A 17,664-nucleotide genomic window follows, 5' to 3' on the forward strand; every position below is an offset into this window, starting at 1 on the left:
AATCCCCACAGAGGATATATTTATTGATTTGAGAGAGAGAAAGGTGGGGTGGAGAGAGTGTTAGGGTGGGCGGGGATAGGAGGAAGCTCCAGCTGGACTTTGCCAAGACGGATATCCTCACAGTAACCTGGGTTCCAGGAAGAGACCACCAATGCTGTATTGCTGCTTTGTTCAGAGGGGACCAATCCCCAGCTCCCACGGGGAGCCAACAAAAATAAAACCCCACGACATTCCCTGCTTGGGTGCCACTTCTCGGGCCTCATCTTGCAGACTGGGGAACCTCGCCTGTGTGCACAAACCCCAATAAAGCTCTTTATTGCCTACTTTATGGCTGATTGACATTTCTTTCTTGGCGGAGCCTAAGAAAACCTTTCAGAGAAAGAGAGAGAGAGAGAGGGAGGTAGGGAGAGAGAAACGCTGGTCGGTTGCCTCGCACGCTTGTCCTGACTGGGGCTCTCACTGCAACTTTTGGTGCTCCGGACAATACCCAATCAACTGAGCACCCAGCCAGGATGCCTCACATTTTTGTAGTGAGAATTAAATATGCCTGGGTCAGAAAAAATACTTCAAGGTAGTTTTATTGTAAACTCAAATCTTTTAGGGAGAATACTGAGCAGCCAATAATCGTCATATTGTCCCTTGTCTTGTGGAGAATATGTATTGGAGACACCTGTGGCAGGGTGGGACTCAAGAGGGAGCAGAATGACAATTGTCCTCAAGGTCTGAGAAGGATGATTCTGATTATTGAAGGACACTTCTTTGATTTCTGTCATTCCAGGCCACCAGCCTCTGTGCTTTGAAACATGGTTCCTACAAGCAATGTGACTGAAATCACTCTCTTGGGATTTTCCCAGAACCGGGGCACGCAGAAGGTCATTTCTGTGATTTTTCTCCTCCTGTACTTGTCCATTGTGCTGGGCAATGGCCTCATCGTGGTGACCATCATGGCCAGCAAAGGGCTCACCTCCCCCATGTATTTCTTCCTCGGCTACTTGTCCTTTGTGGAAATCTGTTACTGTTCCGTCACAGCCCCCAAGCTCATCCTTGACTCTTTTATTGAGAGGACGGTCATTTCCCTCAAGGGATGCATCGCACAGATATTTTTCCTCCATTTCTTTGGTGGCACTGAGATCTTCCTCCTGACAGTGATGGCCTATGACCGCTATGTGGCCATCTGCAAGCCCCTGCACTACACGAGCATCATGAACCGGCGTGTGTGCGGCCTCCTGGTAGGAGCAGCGTGGGGTGGGGGCTTGCTGCATTCTGTTGGGCAGACCTTCCTCATTTTCCAGCTGCCCTTCTGTGGCCCCAAGATTGACCACTACTTCTGTGATGTGCACCCTGTGCTGAAGCTGGCCTGCTCTGACACCTTCCTTATCGGAGTGCTGATCATCACCAATGGTGGCTCCATTTCGGTGATCAGCTTCACGGTCCTGCTCGCTTCCTACGTGGTCATCCTGCGCTCGCTGAGGAGCCAGACCTCAGAAGGCCGGTACAAGGCCCTGTCTACCTGCGCCTCTCACGTGGCAGTTGTAAGCCTGTTCTTCATTCCCTGTTCCTTCGTCTATATGAGGCCCTGTGTCACCTTCCCTGCAGACAAGATAGTCGCCGTATTTTACACAGTGGTCACACCTCTCTTAAACCCCATCATCTATTCCTTTAGGAATGCGGAAGTGAAGAATGCCATGAGGAGACTGATGGACAGAAAGTGATTTGGGAAGAGAAACAGATAACTTAGGTAGGGAAAATGGGAGAATCAAAGGATGGGAAGTTGGGGCACAAGATTCCCAGTTTGCTTCTACTTTTTACTGAGGAAGTGGCCCCTTGCCCTCCCCCCTATCTATTTTCTACCTACCCTCTATGCTACTTATTCTCTGTACCTTCTCCCCTCTTCTCCTCCTCCCACTCCCCTGTTTCTAACCCTCCATGTGTTCTTCATTTCTATGGTTCCACTCCTGATATACCTGTCCTCTTGGTTTGCTTTTGTTTTAGGTGTGGTTGTTAATAACTGTGAGTTTGCTGTCCTTTCACTGTTAACATTTTTCATCTTCTTTTTCTTACATAAGTCCCTTTAGCATTTCATATAATAAGGGCTTGGTGATGATGAACTCCTTGAACTTGACCTTGTCTGAGAAGCACTTTATCTGTCCTTCCATCCTAAATGAAAGTTTTGCTGGATAAAGCAATCTTGGCTGTAGGTCTTTGGCTTTCATGACTTGGAATACTTCTTTCCAGCCCCTTCTTGCCTGTAAGGTCTCTTTTGAGAAATCCGCTGACAGTCTGATGGGTACTCCTTTGTAGGTGACTGTCCCCTTATCTCTTGCTGCTTCTAGGATTCTCTCCTTCATTTTGATCTTGGCCAATGTAAGTATGATATGCCTTGGTGTGTTCCTTCTTGGGTCCAACTTCTTTGGGACTCTTTGAGTGTCCTGGCTTTCCTGGAAGTCTATGTCCTTTGCCAGACTGGGGAAGTTCTCCTTTATTATTTGTTCAAATACGTTTTCCACTCATGGCTGTTTCTTTCCCCCTTCTGGTACCCCTATAATCCGGATGTTGGAACGTTTAAAGATGTCCTGGAGGTTCCTAAGCCTCTCCTCATTTTGTTGAATTCTCATTTCTTCATTCCTTTCTGGTTGGATTTTTCATTCTGCCTTCTGGTGCATTCCATTGATTTGAGTCCCAGTTTCCTTTCCATCGCTATTGGTTTCCTGTGTATCTCCCTTCATTTCAATTAGTTTAGCCTTCATATGTTCCTCTAATTTGTGACTATAATCAACCAGTTCTGTTAGCATCCTGATAAACAGTGTTTTGAATTGTGCTTCTGAGAGGCTGGCAATTTCTCGGTCGCTGAGAGTTATTTGCTCTGGGACTTTGAGTTCTTCTTGTGCCATCTTTCGGGCTGTTCATGCCTGTTCCGTAGCAGGATCGGAGCCCTAAGGTGTTCACCAGAGCAGGGCAACTAAGTCGCTGGGTTGTGATGTTGTATGTGGGGGCGGGGTCAAAGAGGGACAATGGCTTCCCTCCGGCGCCCGCCGCCGCCGCCGTGACCCCCACCAGCACCGCAGCCACCACCGTCACCAGGGCCACGTGCCCCGCTCCACTGCACGTGAGTGTGCCACCGCTGTCAGCCCTCCACCACTGGGTTCGCCCCCTGGGGCCTGTGTGGTCCGTCTCACTGTGCGCAAATGTGCGACCTTGGTCAGTCTGCCCCGCTCCCCGACTAGGTCCAGGCTGCCTGCGCTCCTAGGTCTGTCCTTCCCGACCCTACTCCACTGCTGGCTCTGCCTCTCTTACCATCCCCGTTGAGTGGTTTGTAGTTGTCGGACTTCCATATAATTCGGTTTTCTGGCCTCTGGGTGTGTCTTAGTTCTCCAAAACTTTTGTTGTATCCAAACTTGGTTGTGGGAGAAGGCACAGTGTTTCCACCTATGCCTCCATCTTGGCGGAAGTCTCTGGATCTGCCTGATTTCTAAGCCCCTGCTTTCTCTGTATTTACCTCTGCTTCTCCATAAAGATCACCAAGAACATAAACACATCTAAGTTTCTGAATTCTAAATCTGAGGCTCGATAATTTCCCTATTGTCAGGTATTTCCTCTGAAATTACTTCAAAGTTAATAAAAAGTCTAAAAAATATATAGCACAAACTCCTCATGGGTGTTTACAGGTGTTCCCAGGTCCACAGAAAAATAGGGTCCAAGATGCCAGATCTGCGACTGGAGGACAGGAAAGCAGGAAGGTGTGCTGTTTCTGTGAGCTCGGGCTTGTCTGACATAGGTAAACCTGGGCACTAACTGCAAGAGATGCCTAATGCATGGAATCAAAACTCAATGTGTTGGATAAGAGGAGATTTCTTTCCTAGTGACATAACATGGAAAATGGCAGCACTCCTGAGAATATCATTCAGACCAGAAAATGGGAAGTAGGAGGTAAAAGACTAATATGAGTGAAGCATCCACCAGTAAATTTCCTAAAATTAAATCTCAGGACAGTGCTACCCTGTAGATGGGATAATGCTCACTTTGCAGTTGAGAAAACTGGAGATCAAAGGCTGTTCCAAAGTCCTTGATGTGTTTTCTATGTCAGTGGTTTGTGAACTGTGATTTAGAGTTCAGAATTCTTCAGGTATCTCAGGGATTGGAGCAGGGGAAGCAGGAGAGGATAGGAGGCAGCCAATCAGGCATGTGCAGGACTTCAATCAGAACAACGGATTATCTCTCTTTGAAAATCTTCTTTACATAGATTTACATTGATAAGAGGTATTTAAATCCTGAAAAACATGTTTAAAAGCCACTATAGCATTCTCTGCTTACAATTCTTTCTTGATTGATTATATACAGGTGTGGCTTGTTATGAAGTGTCAGACCTCAATAATTGACCTCCATTCTCAGAAGGAGAAGCAGAGCCAAACCCTCTTCTGAAGTTTAAGTCCAGAGAGTCAGGGCAAGTACTTCTTTAATGAGAGTAAACACTTCAAAAAAAGCGGCCTGCCCAATTGGGATGAACTCCCTTGAACATGCAATGTGGACTCAGCCCCATCTGAAATTGCCTCACCTCTTAGATGATGCAACTATAGCATTTTTCTATTGCAACTGCAGCATGTGCCTAGAGACTTGGAACATCCAGTTTTTCTTTCATAATTTCAAAAAAAAATGTGTGGCTTGCATAGAACTAGAAGTTCTGTGCTCTGATCATTCATGGGTGTGGTTAATGCCAAGAGAATTGGGTGAAAGTTTCATTATTCCTAAATTATTCTGAGAATTCTAGGTGTTGAGGCTTTTTGCCAGTCTGAGAAGTCATGGCCAGAAACTCCTTCATGGGTCCCTCGCTTCTTGTCTTTGCTCCACATCCATGCACAGTGGCATTTCTGAGAAGCAGAGACATCAGAGAGAGATATGGCTTCTCTTGGAAAAGTGTGAGAAGTCAGGTGTTGCAATGCAACGACTAATATAAGTGGTCACCATGGTGTATCTTCTGGAAATGATGGCTTCCTTGTGTGTGAAAACATACTCTGGTGAATTGTTCACGGTGTTAGACCTGGCACAGTCATAGCTGTCATAGACAGGGCATTAATATCATATGGGCAGTGGGGACGTGGTGATGACCCCTATTTTATGTGGGTTGCAGCTAAGACTCAGATAATTTTGGCTAAACTCGAAGAGCAGGTAGGTAGAGAGGGGATTTGATCTCACCATGAACTCTGGAAGGCAGGCTCTTTTTCTCTCCCAGCGCTTGCTCCATCAGGGAATCTAACTCACATCTTCCTTTCGCATAGACTGCTCTTTAAAAATCTTTAGTGTGCCTGAACGTCGCTTGATAATCCATCTTTTATTCAATATAAGATCTCATTAGGCAGTGTCCCCAGGGTGGTAGCCACAGAACAGGTAACACGGGCCCTGGAAATGTGTAACTCTCCCTGGCCCCAACCCCATGTTGCGGAGTGGGACAGAGGGAGAGTGTAAGAAGGTCCCCCAGCAGCCTGGGTACCTGCAGTGGCTCCCAGGAGGCCCTGCCGCCTCCTCAGGTGCTTGGATGTTAGTCAATGAATCTCTTTCAGGTCAAGTCTCTGCTCCTCTCTAACACCAGGACCTGGGGTGGTGAGTGTTGCGTGCGAGCTCCGGATGAGGTTTCTCAATTTGCTCAGCACTTTGGGTCTCATGGATGCGAGATCGGTTGGTTTTCAAAGCAGGTGTTTTGGGGGCTCCTCTCTCAGGTGCAGGTCTTCAACGTTGGGGTGCCCCATGCGGGGTGCAAGCCCTCTCCTCCTTGGAGAAGCTCTAGGTGTGTGAGTTCCCCACCAAGTGTCTGGGTCCACACACTGGAGTTGGGTGTATGTCGTGATTGTGTCTCTTTTCTGTATGTTTCCACGTGGCCTTCTTCTCATTTGCCCGATGTGAAGGAGCTGCTTGGTTAGTTTTCAGGTCTTTTTCAGAGGAGAGTGTTCCAATTGCAGCTGTCAGTTCAGTGCGTCCATGAGAGGAGGGAGCTCAGGATGACTCTCCGCCCGCAGTCGTGAATCATCTGTTTTTTCAATGTTGAAACCACATTGCATTACTGGGATAGGCCTGCTTGGTCATATACATTATCCTTTGTACACATTGTGGCATTTGACTTAAATGTTTATTAAAGATTTCTGCATCTGTGTTCATGAAGAGTGTTTGTGGTTTTCTTTTTTTTAAAGAGTTTTTTGGTCAGGGTGTGGTGGCAGTTATGCTGGTCTTATAAAAAAGTTGGGAAGTTCTGACTTCTCTTCCATTTTTGAAAATGTGCAAATTTGGTGTTATTTCTCTTATATGCATTCAATGAAACCAACAAAATCATCTTGGCTTGAGGGCTTTGTGTGTGTTGTATTTGTAAACTATACATTCCATTTATTTAACAAATACAGGGCTGTTCAGATTTTCTGTTTCATTTTGGGTCAGTTATGTAAGTTGTATTTTTTTCTAGGACTTTACATTTTTCACCTAAGTTGTAGAATTTGATAATTTTAGATCCACAACTGACATTGATATTAAAATGTAAGGTTGTCTCATAAAAGCCTGGATTTAGTTCCAGTTTTTCTGTTTTTGTTTTCCATGGGATTGATTAATTTCTGTTATTTTTCTTGTGTCCTTCCTTTGTATTTAAATTTGCTCTTTTTTTGATCTCTTAAGGTGAAAACTTAGTTTGTAGATTTTAGAACTTTCTTGATTTCCAGTATGAGAATTTAAAACTGTAGTTTCTTTAAGCAATGCTTATGCAGCATCACATAAAATCTCACATTTATTATTTTTATTATTTTTATTATTATATATATATTATTATTCAGTTAAATATTATTCAGTATTTTTATTATTATTCAGTTAAAATGTGCTCTGATGTGTAAAAATGATTTTTCTCTTTGACCAATGCCTTATTTACAAGTGTGTTGTTTATTTTCCGAATATTTGGGGTTTTGCCTTGGCATTTTATTGTTATTGATAATCTAATTTAATTTCATGATGGATGATGTCATTCTTTGTACATTTATCGAAACATAAGGTCAATTGGTGAATGTAGCATGTACTCTTGAAGGAATGTTGTTAAGTTTTAAAGTGCAGTGCTTTATAAATATCCGTTAGGTTAAGGGGGTTCATAATGTTGTTCAGATCTGTTTTTACTGATTTTTAAAACCTAATCATACCCTTACTTGCTGGGGGTGGTGGTGGAAGTAACATTTCCAACTATTATTGTGAAATTGCATATTGATTTCTTTAAACCTGAGAAAGAAAAAAAATTGCAGATGAGGAAATGGTATCCCAAGGTGTTAAGCCATTTGGTAAAGGTTGTGTATCCTCCTCTAGGTGGCAAAGTTAGGCTTTGTCCAAGCTGGTCTGACTTCCTCGCCCGAGTTTTTAAGCGCCTTGCTATGCCTATCGCCTCTTTTGCGGTCTGTCCTCACAGGTGGAAACACTTTTCAAAGTGCTGTGTTAACATAGGGTGGTAGTTGAAGTGCTAGTTTAGTTCAAACTTGTCTTTGCTACTTAAAAAAGTAACATATTTTTTTAAAGATTTTATTTATTTATCTTTAGAGGGGAAGGGAAGGAGAGAAGGAGAGAAATATCAATGTATGGTTGCCTCTGGTGAGTCCCCTGCTGGGAACTGGCCTGCAACCCAGGCATGTGTCCTGACTCGGAATCGAACCGCGATCGTGTGGTTCCCAGGCCTGCGCTCAATCCACTGAGCTACACCAGCCAGGCAAAAAAAAAAAAAGTAAGATATTTGATGTCAGCTTATTTCCCCAAATAGATGGCATAAAACTATGCCTTTTACATAGTAGCTGCTTAGTAACTATTGTTGACTGAGTGAATTTGGGATGATTCAGTGCGGAAATCCAAAGCCGGGATAAACACAGCAGCTTCTTTGTCCTCTAAAGTTTGTCTGAAGTACTAAGTTCACGTGACAAGAGGGTATGGTGTCTCCGTGGCCCACTCTTTTAATTGGGGTGTGATGCCTCTGGGGTCTAATTAGCCACACTGATGGAACTTTTGTGAACTATGAATGTGCTATGGCTTCCAACGTGCTATGGTTTTCACATTTGGCAATGACTTTGGCTGGGGTGAATCCACATGAGCTCCCCCAAACTCTCTGTGCTTAAAAGTTGACTGAGATCCTTCTGTTCTCCAGCCAGACTCCCTGACTTCCACTGCTCAGTTAGAGAGCTTGGAGCTCGCTAAGGTGAATGCCCTTATAATTTTGGTCTTCTGAGAACTATCTGCCTAGAATAAGCCTGTAGCAATCAGGGACCCTTATAGAAAACAGATGTCCTTGCTTGCTTGTTTTCTTTCTGTTCTGTGCTCAGTGCCCAGATGAAAGTCCTGCTGAACGGTCTCAGGTTCCTGCCTTCAAAAACCTCAAGTATGAGTTGATATATAGGGTTACAGTTGTGACTATGTGAAACAGTTTATTCTCATGTTATTATTTATTAATTATTGTATTATTTTCCATACAAACAACTGTAAACCTCCTTTTGCCCACTCTGTATATGTAATTTTTTTTCTCAGATTCCCATGGCATCACTACAATCCTCCTTCAGTCATTGTCTTGCTCACAGTGTAGCTGCTGAGACCATGTCCTCCTGGGTGATCAGATACTCATGCTTCCCTAGTCAGGAGTGTTGTTTGATGACTAAGAAGGCAGCTTGGAAGACAGGTACACTGGGTGGTGTTTCTTGTTCTAACCCTTATTGGTGTGAGAACTTGGCCAAGTCATCCATTTTGTCCTAATCCTCATTTTTTTTCTCAACTGAAAAGTAGGAACACTCATGTGAGCACCTTCAGAGTGCTGTGCGGTGGGTTAAGTGAGATGATGCATTTAAAGTGTTCTCTGCAGGGCCTGGCACATGGCATTGCTTAATGAAGGTGAGCAAATGCTGTACTGTGGTTACTGTTCCTTCTACTTGTGATGCTGTTCAAACTCAGAGAGTGTTTCCACACATTTTATTACTTAGAGGCCTGCATACAAATGCCCAGATCATGGCTGGGGGCTGCTGAGTTCCCCAGCTTTTCCCCTGGACCATCCTTGTGTGGGCATCGACAGCACACTAACTTTTTGGAAATTAGTAGTTCCAGAGTGCATGTCACTAAAGTATGGCCATGGTACCCTTTCCCTGAAGCCCAGGTCCCCCTGGCAAGGCATTACTGCATATACGTGAATCCCCTGATATAGGCAGCTTGAAAGACTCTTGAAAGACTTATTCACATTTTAATCTTTTAAGGTAGAAATGTTCCCAAGTTGCATTGCAAATCTCCTTTCACTCTCAAGACAGAGAATGTGTCTGAAAACTGGCGAGAGGACAAATTCATGGTAAAGGATGATAAAGGTGACATAAACCTCAGTGCCCCCAGTCCTCAGGCAAAGTGGGAGAGGGACTAGTAATGATGTAAAACTACTCACCTGCTTTCTTATTATTTAAAAATTCATCAAATATTGATTATCATTATCACTGAAACTAACTTTTGTATTTCTACTTTTCCAGCCTAGAATTCAGCACCTAGTCCAGCTGTCATTTTGTGGAGATGGGGAAATAGAGCACCACACAGACAGAGGGTGTTGTTTGAAGTCACTTAGTTACCAGTGACCAAGTTGGGGCTAAAATCCAAATCTTTTGGTTTCCAGACCAATGCCCTTTTCATGGTGCCATGCTGCGTGTTTGGGCATTTTCAAGTCCAATGTTAATCTCTCGGAAGTTTCTCAGTAATGGGAGTCTAGAGAAGTAGGAGGGTGTAGCAAACAAACATCACAAAGGGAGGGGGAAGGAGCAGACTATTGCAACAGGAAAAAAGGGATTAGCAAATTGGTGGAGCCCAAGGAGGGAGTCATTGGAGCTCCCAACCTGTCAGAAGTGCACAGGCGATAACCTGGGCTTGCAACTGACATTTGAAACGTGTGTGTAATGGGGTACAGAGCATAAATTCCTGGTAATAGAGCAACACCCCCACAATCCTGCCACAGGATTGGATGCAGGGAGGGTGGATAGTACTGTGTTTAAGACACACTGCGTAGCAAAAGAAAGTTAATAGCCGTGCCTTCCTGAAGGGAAGACTTTTGGAAGCTGCAGAATTGTGCACTGACTGTGAGAATGTGCAGTGACTTGAGATATAGCCAGGGCAGTGGATGCCTGCCCTGGGTGCCTGTGTGTCACTGGGAAGTTTTGCCCTGACTCAAGATGGCAGCTGAAAGGGGGTTAAAGACACTGGGAAACTGACAAAAATGATGAACACTAATGCACCATAGGAAGGGCCAGGTAAGAGATTACAAAGGAAGTTTAAAGCAAAGCATTTAAATTAGGGCAGCCTAAGGTCAGAGAAAAAGCCTCGAGGTTGGGAGATCTGCCTGGAAGTCTGCCTGGAGAGGATGGCGGCAGAGCTGATGGTGTTGTGGGACCTGCCCAACCACCCACACTTGTGAGAAATGCTTGGAGCTGAACTGATTGGAAAATGCTAAGGGGCAGACTTCTGCTTTTCTGAAAGATGGTAGCTTTGAGTGGCATATTCTGAAACTGGCTTGGTTTGGCAAAGGGAGACAGGACTATGTGTTTGGGGGTGTTTTTAAAGGGAGTGGGACTTAACAGCAGACTTCTGCCATTATTCTAAACCTGTATAGCTTTTTAAAAAAATTTTTATTTTAATTGTTGTTCAAGTACAGTTTTCTGCCTTTGACCCCATCTCAGCCCCCCTAGCCCTCCCCATCTCCCTCCCATTTCCACCCCCCCCTTGTTATTTTCCATGTGTCCCTTGTTCCTGCAAACCCTTCCCCTTTTCCCCTGAAATTCCCTCCCCTCTCCCCTCTGGTCCCTGTCAGCCTGTTTTCTATTTCAGTGTCTTTGGTTATATTTTGCTAGCTTGTTTTTTTTGTTGATTAGGTTCCTATTGAAGGTGAGATCATATGGTATTTGTCTTTCACCACCTGGCTTACTTTGCTTAGCATAATGCTTTCCAGTTGGCCTCCTAGCTCTTTTCATAATAATACTCGCATAGGTTTCTTCAATCCTTCATTCATTAACTATTTATTGAGCATTTGCAATAAATGAGGTAGTGGGATACAAATATAAATAAGATGTAATTTACAGTGCAGGAGGCTTATAGTATGATAATTAAGGGCTCATTCAGGGAACATGTGAGAGCCTGTGAATGATGGAGTACTCAAGTAGCTTACCCATACCATGGAGACTATCATTAGCTAGTTGCATTATGGTGGCTAACACAGTGCTTGATGAAATTAACTGTCTCTTTTATGATATTCAAGGCACTTAACCCTCACTCCTTCATTTCCTGCTCTCTCAGTAGGCAGATGAATTAATAAAGGTGGAGAGGTTAAAGGACTTACTTAAAGTCATAACAATAAATCCAGAACAGGATAGGGGCTAGAATCCAGGTTCCCTAAATCTGCCTCCAGGGCTCTTCCCCTTCAGGACTTGTTGACAAGGATTGAATGAATGGACTCCAAGAAGTACAGATGAGGTCTTTTTGAAGGTCAAGAATTGGTGGTGGCTCAGGATGATGAAGAGTGGAGGCAGGGAGAATGAGCTTTGGCACTGCACTGGGCAGTACTGATCCCTTCAGCTGCTGAGCAGGGCCTGCCACCCCTTTCGTCCTCTTTGCTTCACTGTTTTTATCTAGAGGGAGCTCTTTTGTGCAAAAGGAATTTAGATGAGCAGGATGAGATGCCCTGCCTAATTAACCATTCATGGGCCATTTCATCTGATTTGGTCCCAATTTCCCTTTTTACAAATGGAGGCAGTAACAATACCAGCTTCAGAAGGTTGGAGGAGGACCCACAGAACTTTGTAGAGTTCTGTATCAGTGTTTTCGGAGGTGGCTGTAATGTCTTCTATTCCTTGTAATGTCTTGGTGTCCTTGTAATGTCTTCTATTCTCTTCTCTTTTCCTGTTGTCCACTCTGACCCTGCCCATTCTCCTAAAACCCTTGTAACTACTGGATTGATTGTTCATTTCTCATGTCTACTGATCACCCCATGAAATAAGCATAATTATCAGGGTAAGTGTACTTAGGGTTGAGTGAGGATGGTAGTGTTGAAAAAACTTCTTGTTTTATCTGATGCCTAACAAACACAAATGCAAATGTTGATCTTGACTATGGGAATAATAGCAATAAAATGGCCATTGACATCTTGAAAAAAATATTCTCAGAAGTTTTTGTACACCAGCTTAATTAATCTGCATTGAATAAATCACCTTTTAGAAGTTCTTGCAAGAGTGTGGGAACATGGGTGGTTATTCAGGTTTGAAGAGAAACATGAGTAGAGACAGGCTAAATTACTTACATAAAATCACACACAAGGACAGCAATTGCTAGTTTAGTGCTCTTCCTCCTGAAGCCTTCAGACAGCATTTTAAACTGAAGTGATAATGTTCTTCCAGTTAACTTTGCTCAACCTTTTCCCACCTCATATGTAACAGAGAAGGTTAGAGTTAGAGGTCTTGAAACTTTTTCAGCTCCTCTATCAGAGTGGCTTAGATAAGTGGGACCTAGATGTCTCCCTTTGGGGCCACGGATGGAAAATCAGCCAGGTGGGTAACATTAGCCAAGGCACTTTGCTTGTCTAGGGACCAGAATTCCTAGAGAAGAACCCTGTGCTCTGTTGACTCGGGCATCGGCCTGCAGTGCCCGAGGCATCATGAATGAGACATGAGACAAATTCACATGGACTACCAAGTCCTGTGGAGGAAAAGGGATGGCATGGCTACTCCTTCGAGGGGGAGGTGCACCTCAGAGACGCTTGGCCACACTCTGAAGGGGAGAGCGCACTGACCCTTGCCTAGACAGGCTTTTATTGGGTTTAATTTGTGCAGGAATACAGGTACAGCTCATTAATCATTGTCAGGCAGTAAGGATTAAACAGTAGATAGTGTACAAAGAACTATTAGGGCTTCTTCTGAGTCAGGGTCAATCAGCTAAAGGGCTACAAAACTTGGGGAAACAAACTCATTTCCTGCTCAGACCCTTATCATTTAATTGAGAGCATTCTTAGCAAAGCAGATCTCACAGTATTTTACATATTCTTTCTCAGGCCTGATCACCTGGGGAGCCAGCCCTTTCCAGCACAGGGCTGCACCACCCTCTGTCATTGTTTCAGGCTCAAGTCAGGAGGAGGAGGCAAGATAGTCAAGAAATTAGGAGAAATGAGGACTCAGGCTTTGTCAAAGCTGAGGGGTGAAGGTCCATCACCCCCTTTCTCCATAGCCCCCCAAGTCCTTCCCTGGGGCCTCCATGTGATCATTCCTGTCTTAAGTCATTCCCCTCTTGGGGAATCTTACCTGTCATTGGCTAACTGATCAAGCATTGGGGGCCAGTTATGGAAAAAGGAGCAGAAGTGGTGCTCCTGCCAGGAGATTAGCTTTGTCTTCTTAGTGGCTTATGGTCTGAAGGTCGCTCACTCAGCCTTAGCCATGGGGGGTTTACAGCTCCTGAAACCAGGCAGGGTGGTTCCCAACACTCCATCCCATGCTGCTTTTCCCATGTGGCACATCTTGAGTAATGGTCTATTCCAGTGGAGTGGCTAACTCCATGCTGCACTGGAGGCACTAGAATGCATGTGACGGCCTTCTGATATAATTCTTTGTTCTGAGGCAGAATGAAGCCACACCAGATTTTCTGATCTAATGGTAGATCATGTGACTGGAAGTAGTGTGCAAAGTTTCTATGCAGACTTAGGATGTTGGGCAGGTCAGTTGCTCTCTTTGGGCCTTACCATTCATTTGTAAACAAGGCAGCTAGCTGGGTTTGAGATTTTTTTTTTGGAATAGAGGATGGGGCAATGAAATTTATTCATTAAAAAATTACAAAGTGTATGTAATATAGAATTTGTGATCTTAAAGTCCTTTACAATTTTGTTGTTCTGTGAAGTACCATAGGAAATGACCAAGCGGGAGCCTGTAATTGCAATGGAGTTTCCATTACTTCATTCTGAGATCAGTCACATTGGCAAACGAAGCTCTCCCTTATATTTTCTCTGGCCACTGTCTGCGTTCTGTCATTATTCTCTGGTGCAGAGTCAGCAGGTTAGCTGATGTAGAGTCCACACACTCAAATGCTGCCTTAGGCTTTCCCATGCTTCTTCCTGTGATCTCCGGGAGAGGAGGCATTTCTTACCATTTCCCTGGGCCAGCTGTGACAGGGCTCTCACAGGGCTACTGTTTGAGTTCAGGATCTTTCAGCAGTTTGAGCAGTGGGACAGATGTGTGAAAGTTATAGTGAAATTATGGAGATAAGCTATTAAGTTAAATTCTCTCCAGAGTATCTGGACATTTGTCACATAAGCATGTTATGGAACCTGCAAGACTTGTGAGAGAATCTGGTCTGAGTGGATTGAAGACTGGTATAATGGAGTGAAGAAAACAGCACAGAAGACCCTTTGAAAGGGAAGAATGACCAGCAGGAAGGTGATTGATTCCCTGATGCAAAATGAAGGATACAAGGAATTTAGCAGCTGAAGTGTCTCAGGAGGATTCCTTAATAAGGGAGAACTATCAAGTGCATTGATAATAAAAATATGCGCTATGAACTTCAATGGCTCTTCAAACTCAGAATATGTTGTCATGTAGAAAGAATACTACCTGAAGTCAGAAAGCCTGGTTCTGAGGCCCAGAAATCACTACTTTCTATGTGACCCCGGGGCACTGACCATTTCTCTGGGCCTTGATTGTATACTATAGAAACTGTTGTGGGGTTGCTAGTATTTAACATTGAATGAGTACATATTGACTAAATGATAAAATGGTAAATGTATCGTGAAGTGGTTTACACTGTCCAATTTGCTAGAAATGCATTGAATTGGTATTACATCAGTGTTTGTTTACTGCAGGCCTCTCAGTAGCTGAGGTCCAGCACACCCGAAAGGCTTTTATGCTGAGCACAAGTAGTGTGGCTGAATTACCACAGGTCTTTTCCAGGATCCAGAGGTGCTTTGTGGTGTTTCTTCCCAAGTACATGGCCACAGTTGTTGGAAATGGCCTCATTGTGACAGTCAACATCAGTAAGGGTCTGTGTTCCCCCATGCACCTCTTCCTTAGCTGCCTGTCTTTGTTGGAGATTAGTTACTCCTCTACTGTTGTCCCTAAATTTATCACAGACAAGATGCCAAGATTAAAGCTCTCTCCTTGGAGGTCTCTTTGGTTTAGACTTTCCACTTTTTTTTGAGTTGCTGAGATCTTCCTGCTGACGGTAATGGCCTATGTCCACTAAGTGGCCATCTGCAAACCCTTTCACTATATGACCCTCAGGAACTGGCCTGTGTCTCATCTTCCAGTGGCTGGTTCTGGGCTAAGAGGCATAATTCACTCCATGGCCTAGATCCTTGTCACTGTCTAGTTGCCCTTCTGTGGTGCCAATGTGATTGCCACTACTTCTGTGGCCTCCATCCCTTATTCAGGCTTGCCTGCACTGACACCTCTGTGGAGGGGGTTATTGTGTTCCCTAAGAGTTTATTAATCTTTGCCTCCTCCTTTCTCCTGTTGGTGCCCTCCTATACCATCATCTTGGTCCACTTGGGGAACCACTCTGCAGAGGGGAGGTACAAAGCCCTCTCCACCTGTGCCTCTCACATCACAGTGGTCCTCTTGTTTGCTGGACATGCCTCCTTCCTTTGTGTCTGACTCTCCTCTATCTTCCTCAAGGACAAACAGGTGGTGTATTTCACATAGTCGTCACCTCAGTGCTAAACCCCTTCATCTGCACACTTAGGAATGTGAAGTTAAAAATCGCCAGGAGGAGGCTGTGGGGCAGAAAGTGAATTCGGGGGTGGAATACAAATGAAAACATGGAAAAAACAATTAGCAAGAACAGTTTGTCCAAATGTGCACTCCAATTTTGGTCAAGTAGAAGGAACAGTGCAAAAGTTAACCTATTCATATTATTTGTTGTATTGTAGACAAGTCCTTCTATAGCCATCTGTAATTTGGAGAATGTTGAAAATTGACCTACTTCCCTTCCTTTCTTCTGTGCTTCCTAGTGAGAAGTGCAGACTCCAAGGTGGTATCACCTGGACCAGAAACTCATCCAGTCATCTTCTACCTGTGGTACCTTGGGTTTACTCATTTCACCTCTCGGTGCTGGCATGCTGTGGTGTGTGGAAAGATGGTGGTACTCAGATTCAAGTTTATGTGCTGCTTTTCCCCTCCCTCTTGATGTCAGCATATGGGAGTCCCAGGAAAGCTTTTCCACTTCATTTGCTATCTGGGCATCTCTGGTAGGAAGGCAATCGCTCCATCTCAGCCTGAGGGAGATAGCTTATGCAGCAGCTCAATTTTAATAGTACCAATTGGAGTACCTTATGTGTTACGGAACTAGACAGGGGTACACAATGAATGTATCTGGAAGTTTGGAAAAGGTCCAACACTGTAGGTGTGTGTGTTTTATAATGGATGTGAAAGCAGCTGTGCAGAAACACACCACTTTACTATGAACTCTCATTTTCACCTGAGCACAGAGAGCTTGATTTAGTCAAATCTGGATTTCTCCAGCCCAGTAACGTCCATTTTTAAAACAGTTTTATCTGTGGTGGAAACACATTCTTTGTGTCATCCAGCCTTTTTTCTAAAGGGTCATTTTATATTCCTGGAGGCTTACACATCCTGTCGTCTATGGTCGATGAAAAGGGTGCACCTGCTCCTTGCCTTCCTTTGGTTACAGTCTAGCTCTTTGCTCTAGATGCAACTCGTCGCACCCATTCCTCAGCACAAGCCTCATACAGTGTTCCACTGAGCAGTGTGAGAGACAGGAGGTGTCAGCACAGCTTCCACCATGTTCTGTGGTGTCAGTGAGTTGAGGCGATGTAGTTATATGCCTATTCCTTGCCTAGTGAGGATTCTCCAGTGCAGTTCTCCATTCGCTTTTCTTCTGGACCAGCCCCCAAACTTGACTCTATTCCCCTCCTTATATAACAGCTGGTCTACGAGCAAATCTTAGCTCAACTTCAAAGTAGACCCTGTCTAGAAGAGTCCTTGTTCAAGACAAGGTGGAATGAGAATAAACCACCCTTTCCCACAGAGATGCAACTCCAAACCCTAGACAGAATGCATGGAGAAACCAGCCAAGGACTTCGAAGAGCAAACCATAGTGGGCATATTGGGGGAGGAGATCATATCTGGTTTCTGACTTTTCCCCTCTGTGTCACTTGGTCTGACTCAGATGCTGTGCTGAAGTGGAAGTGCACACTAGGTAAGTGCAGAAGAGATCCCCTGTCTTGCTAGTCAGACAAGTGGGTCAGGGTGTGGCTCTCTTCCTTTTTATTTCCCCTCTCTGTTCTCTCCTGTCCCAGACAATCCTGTCACAGTGACGATGATGGTGGCTGGACAGGTGCCTCACACTCTCAGGCAGGAGCACCTTTCTGTTTGGCCAGAGGACTGGTGATATCAAGAGCATGGGAGAAATCCCAGTTGTTTTTATTCTCTCTGTGTCCCCCTGAATCTTGGCTGCTGACACGGACTCAGTGTGGGAAGTATGCAGCACAGTGAGACAACAAAAGCCAAGCTTCTAGAGGCAGAAAGCCTCAGGGAGATAAAGAAGAGGAGGGCACTCAAGAGAGTCGCCCCATAAAGTTGTGTGTGAATTCCAGGGCTCGCTTCTGAGCTGCACGTGTGTGGATCTGAACCTAAACAGTATCTCCAAGTCTTTGAGAATGGCATT

The 17,664-nt window shown here is 44.5% G+C and overlaps 1 protein-coding gene across 1 annotated transcript; it reads left to right on the forward strand.

The window, feature by feature from the left end:
* Nucleotides 1-803: 803 nt before the first annotated feature.
* On the forward strand, nucleotides 804-1,712 carry LOC118974531 (olfactory receptor 4X1-like). The gene has a single exon (XM_037027989.1). The coding sequence runs from the start codon at nucleotides 804-806 to the stop codon at nucleotides 1,710-1,712; it is 909 nt and encodes a 302-aa protein (XP_036883884.1).
* Nucleotides 1,713-17,664: the final 15,952 nt, after the last annotated feature.

The sequence above is a fragment of the Sturnira hondurensis genome, unplaced genomic scaffold (genome assembly GCF_014824575.4).
Source record: "Sturnira hondurensis isolate 20B ecotype Veracruz unplaced genomic scaffold, ASM1482457v3 Scaffold0019433, whole genome shotgun sequence".
In the NCBI taxonomy this organism is placed as follows: Eukaryota; Metazoa; Chordata; class Mammalia; order Chiroptera; family Phyllostomidae; genus Sturnira; species Sturnira hondurensis.

What these genes read in the sequence shown, in the direction of transcription:
- LOC118974531 (XM_037027989.1), top strand. Translation starts at nt 804, where the DNA reads ATGGTTCCTACAAGCAATGTGACTGAAATCACTCTCTTGGGATTTTCC.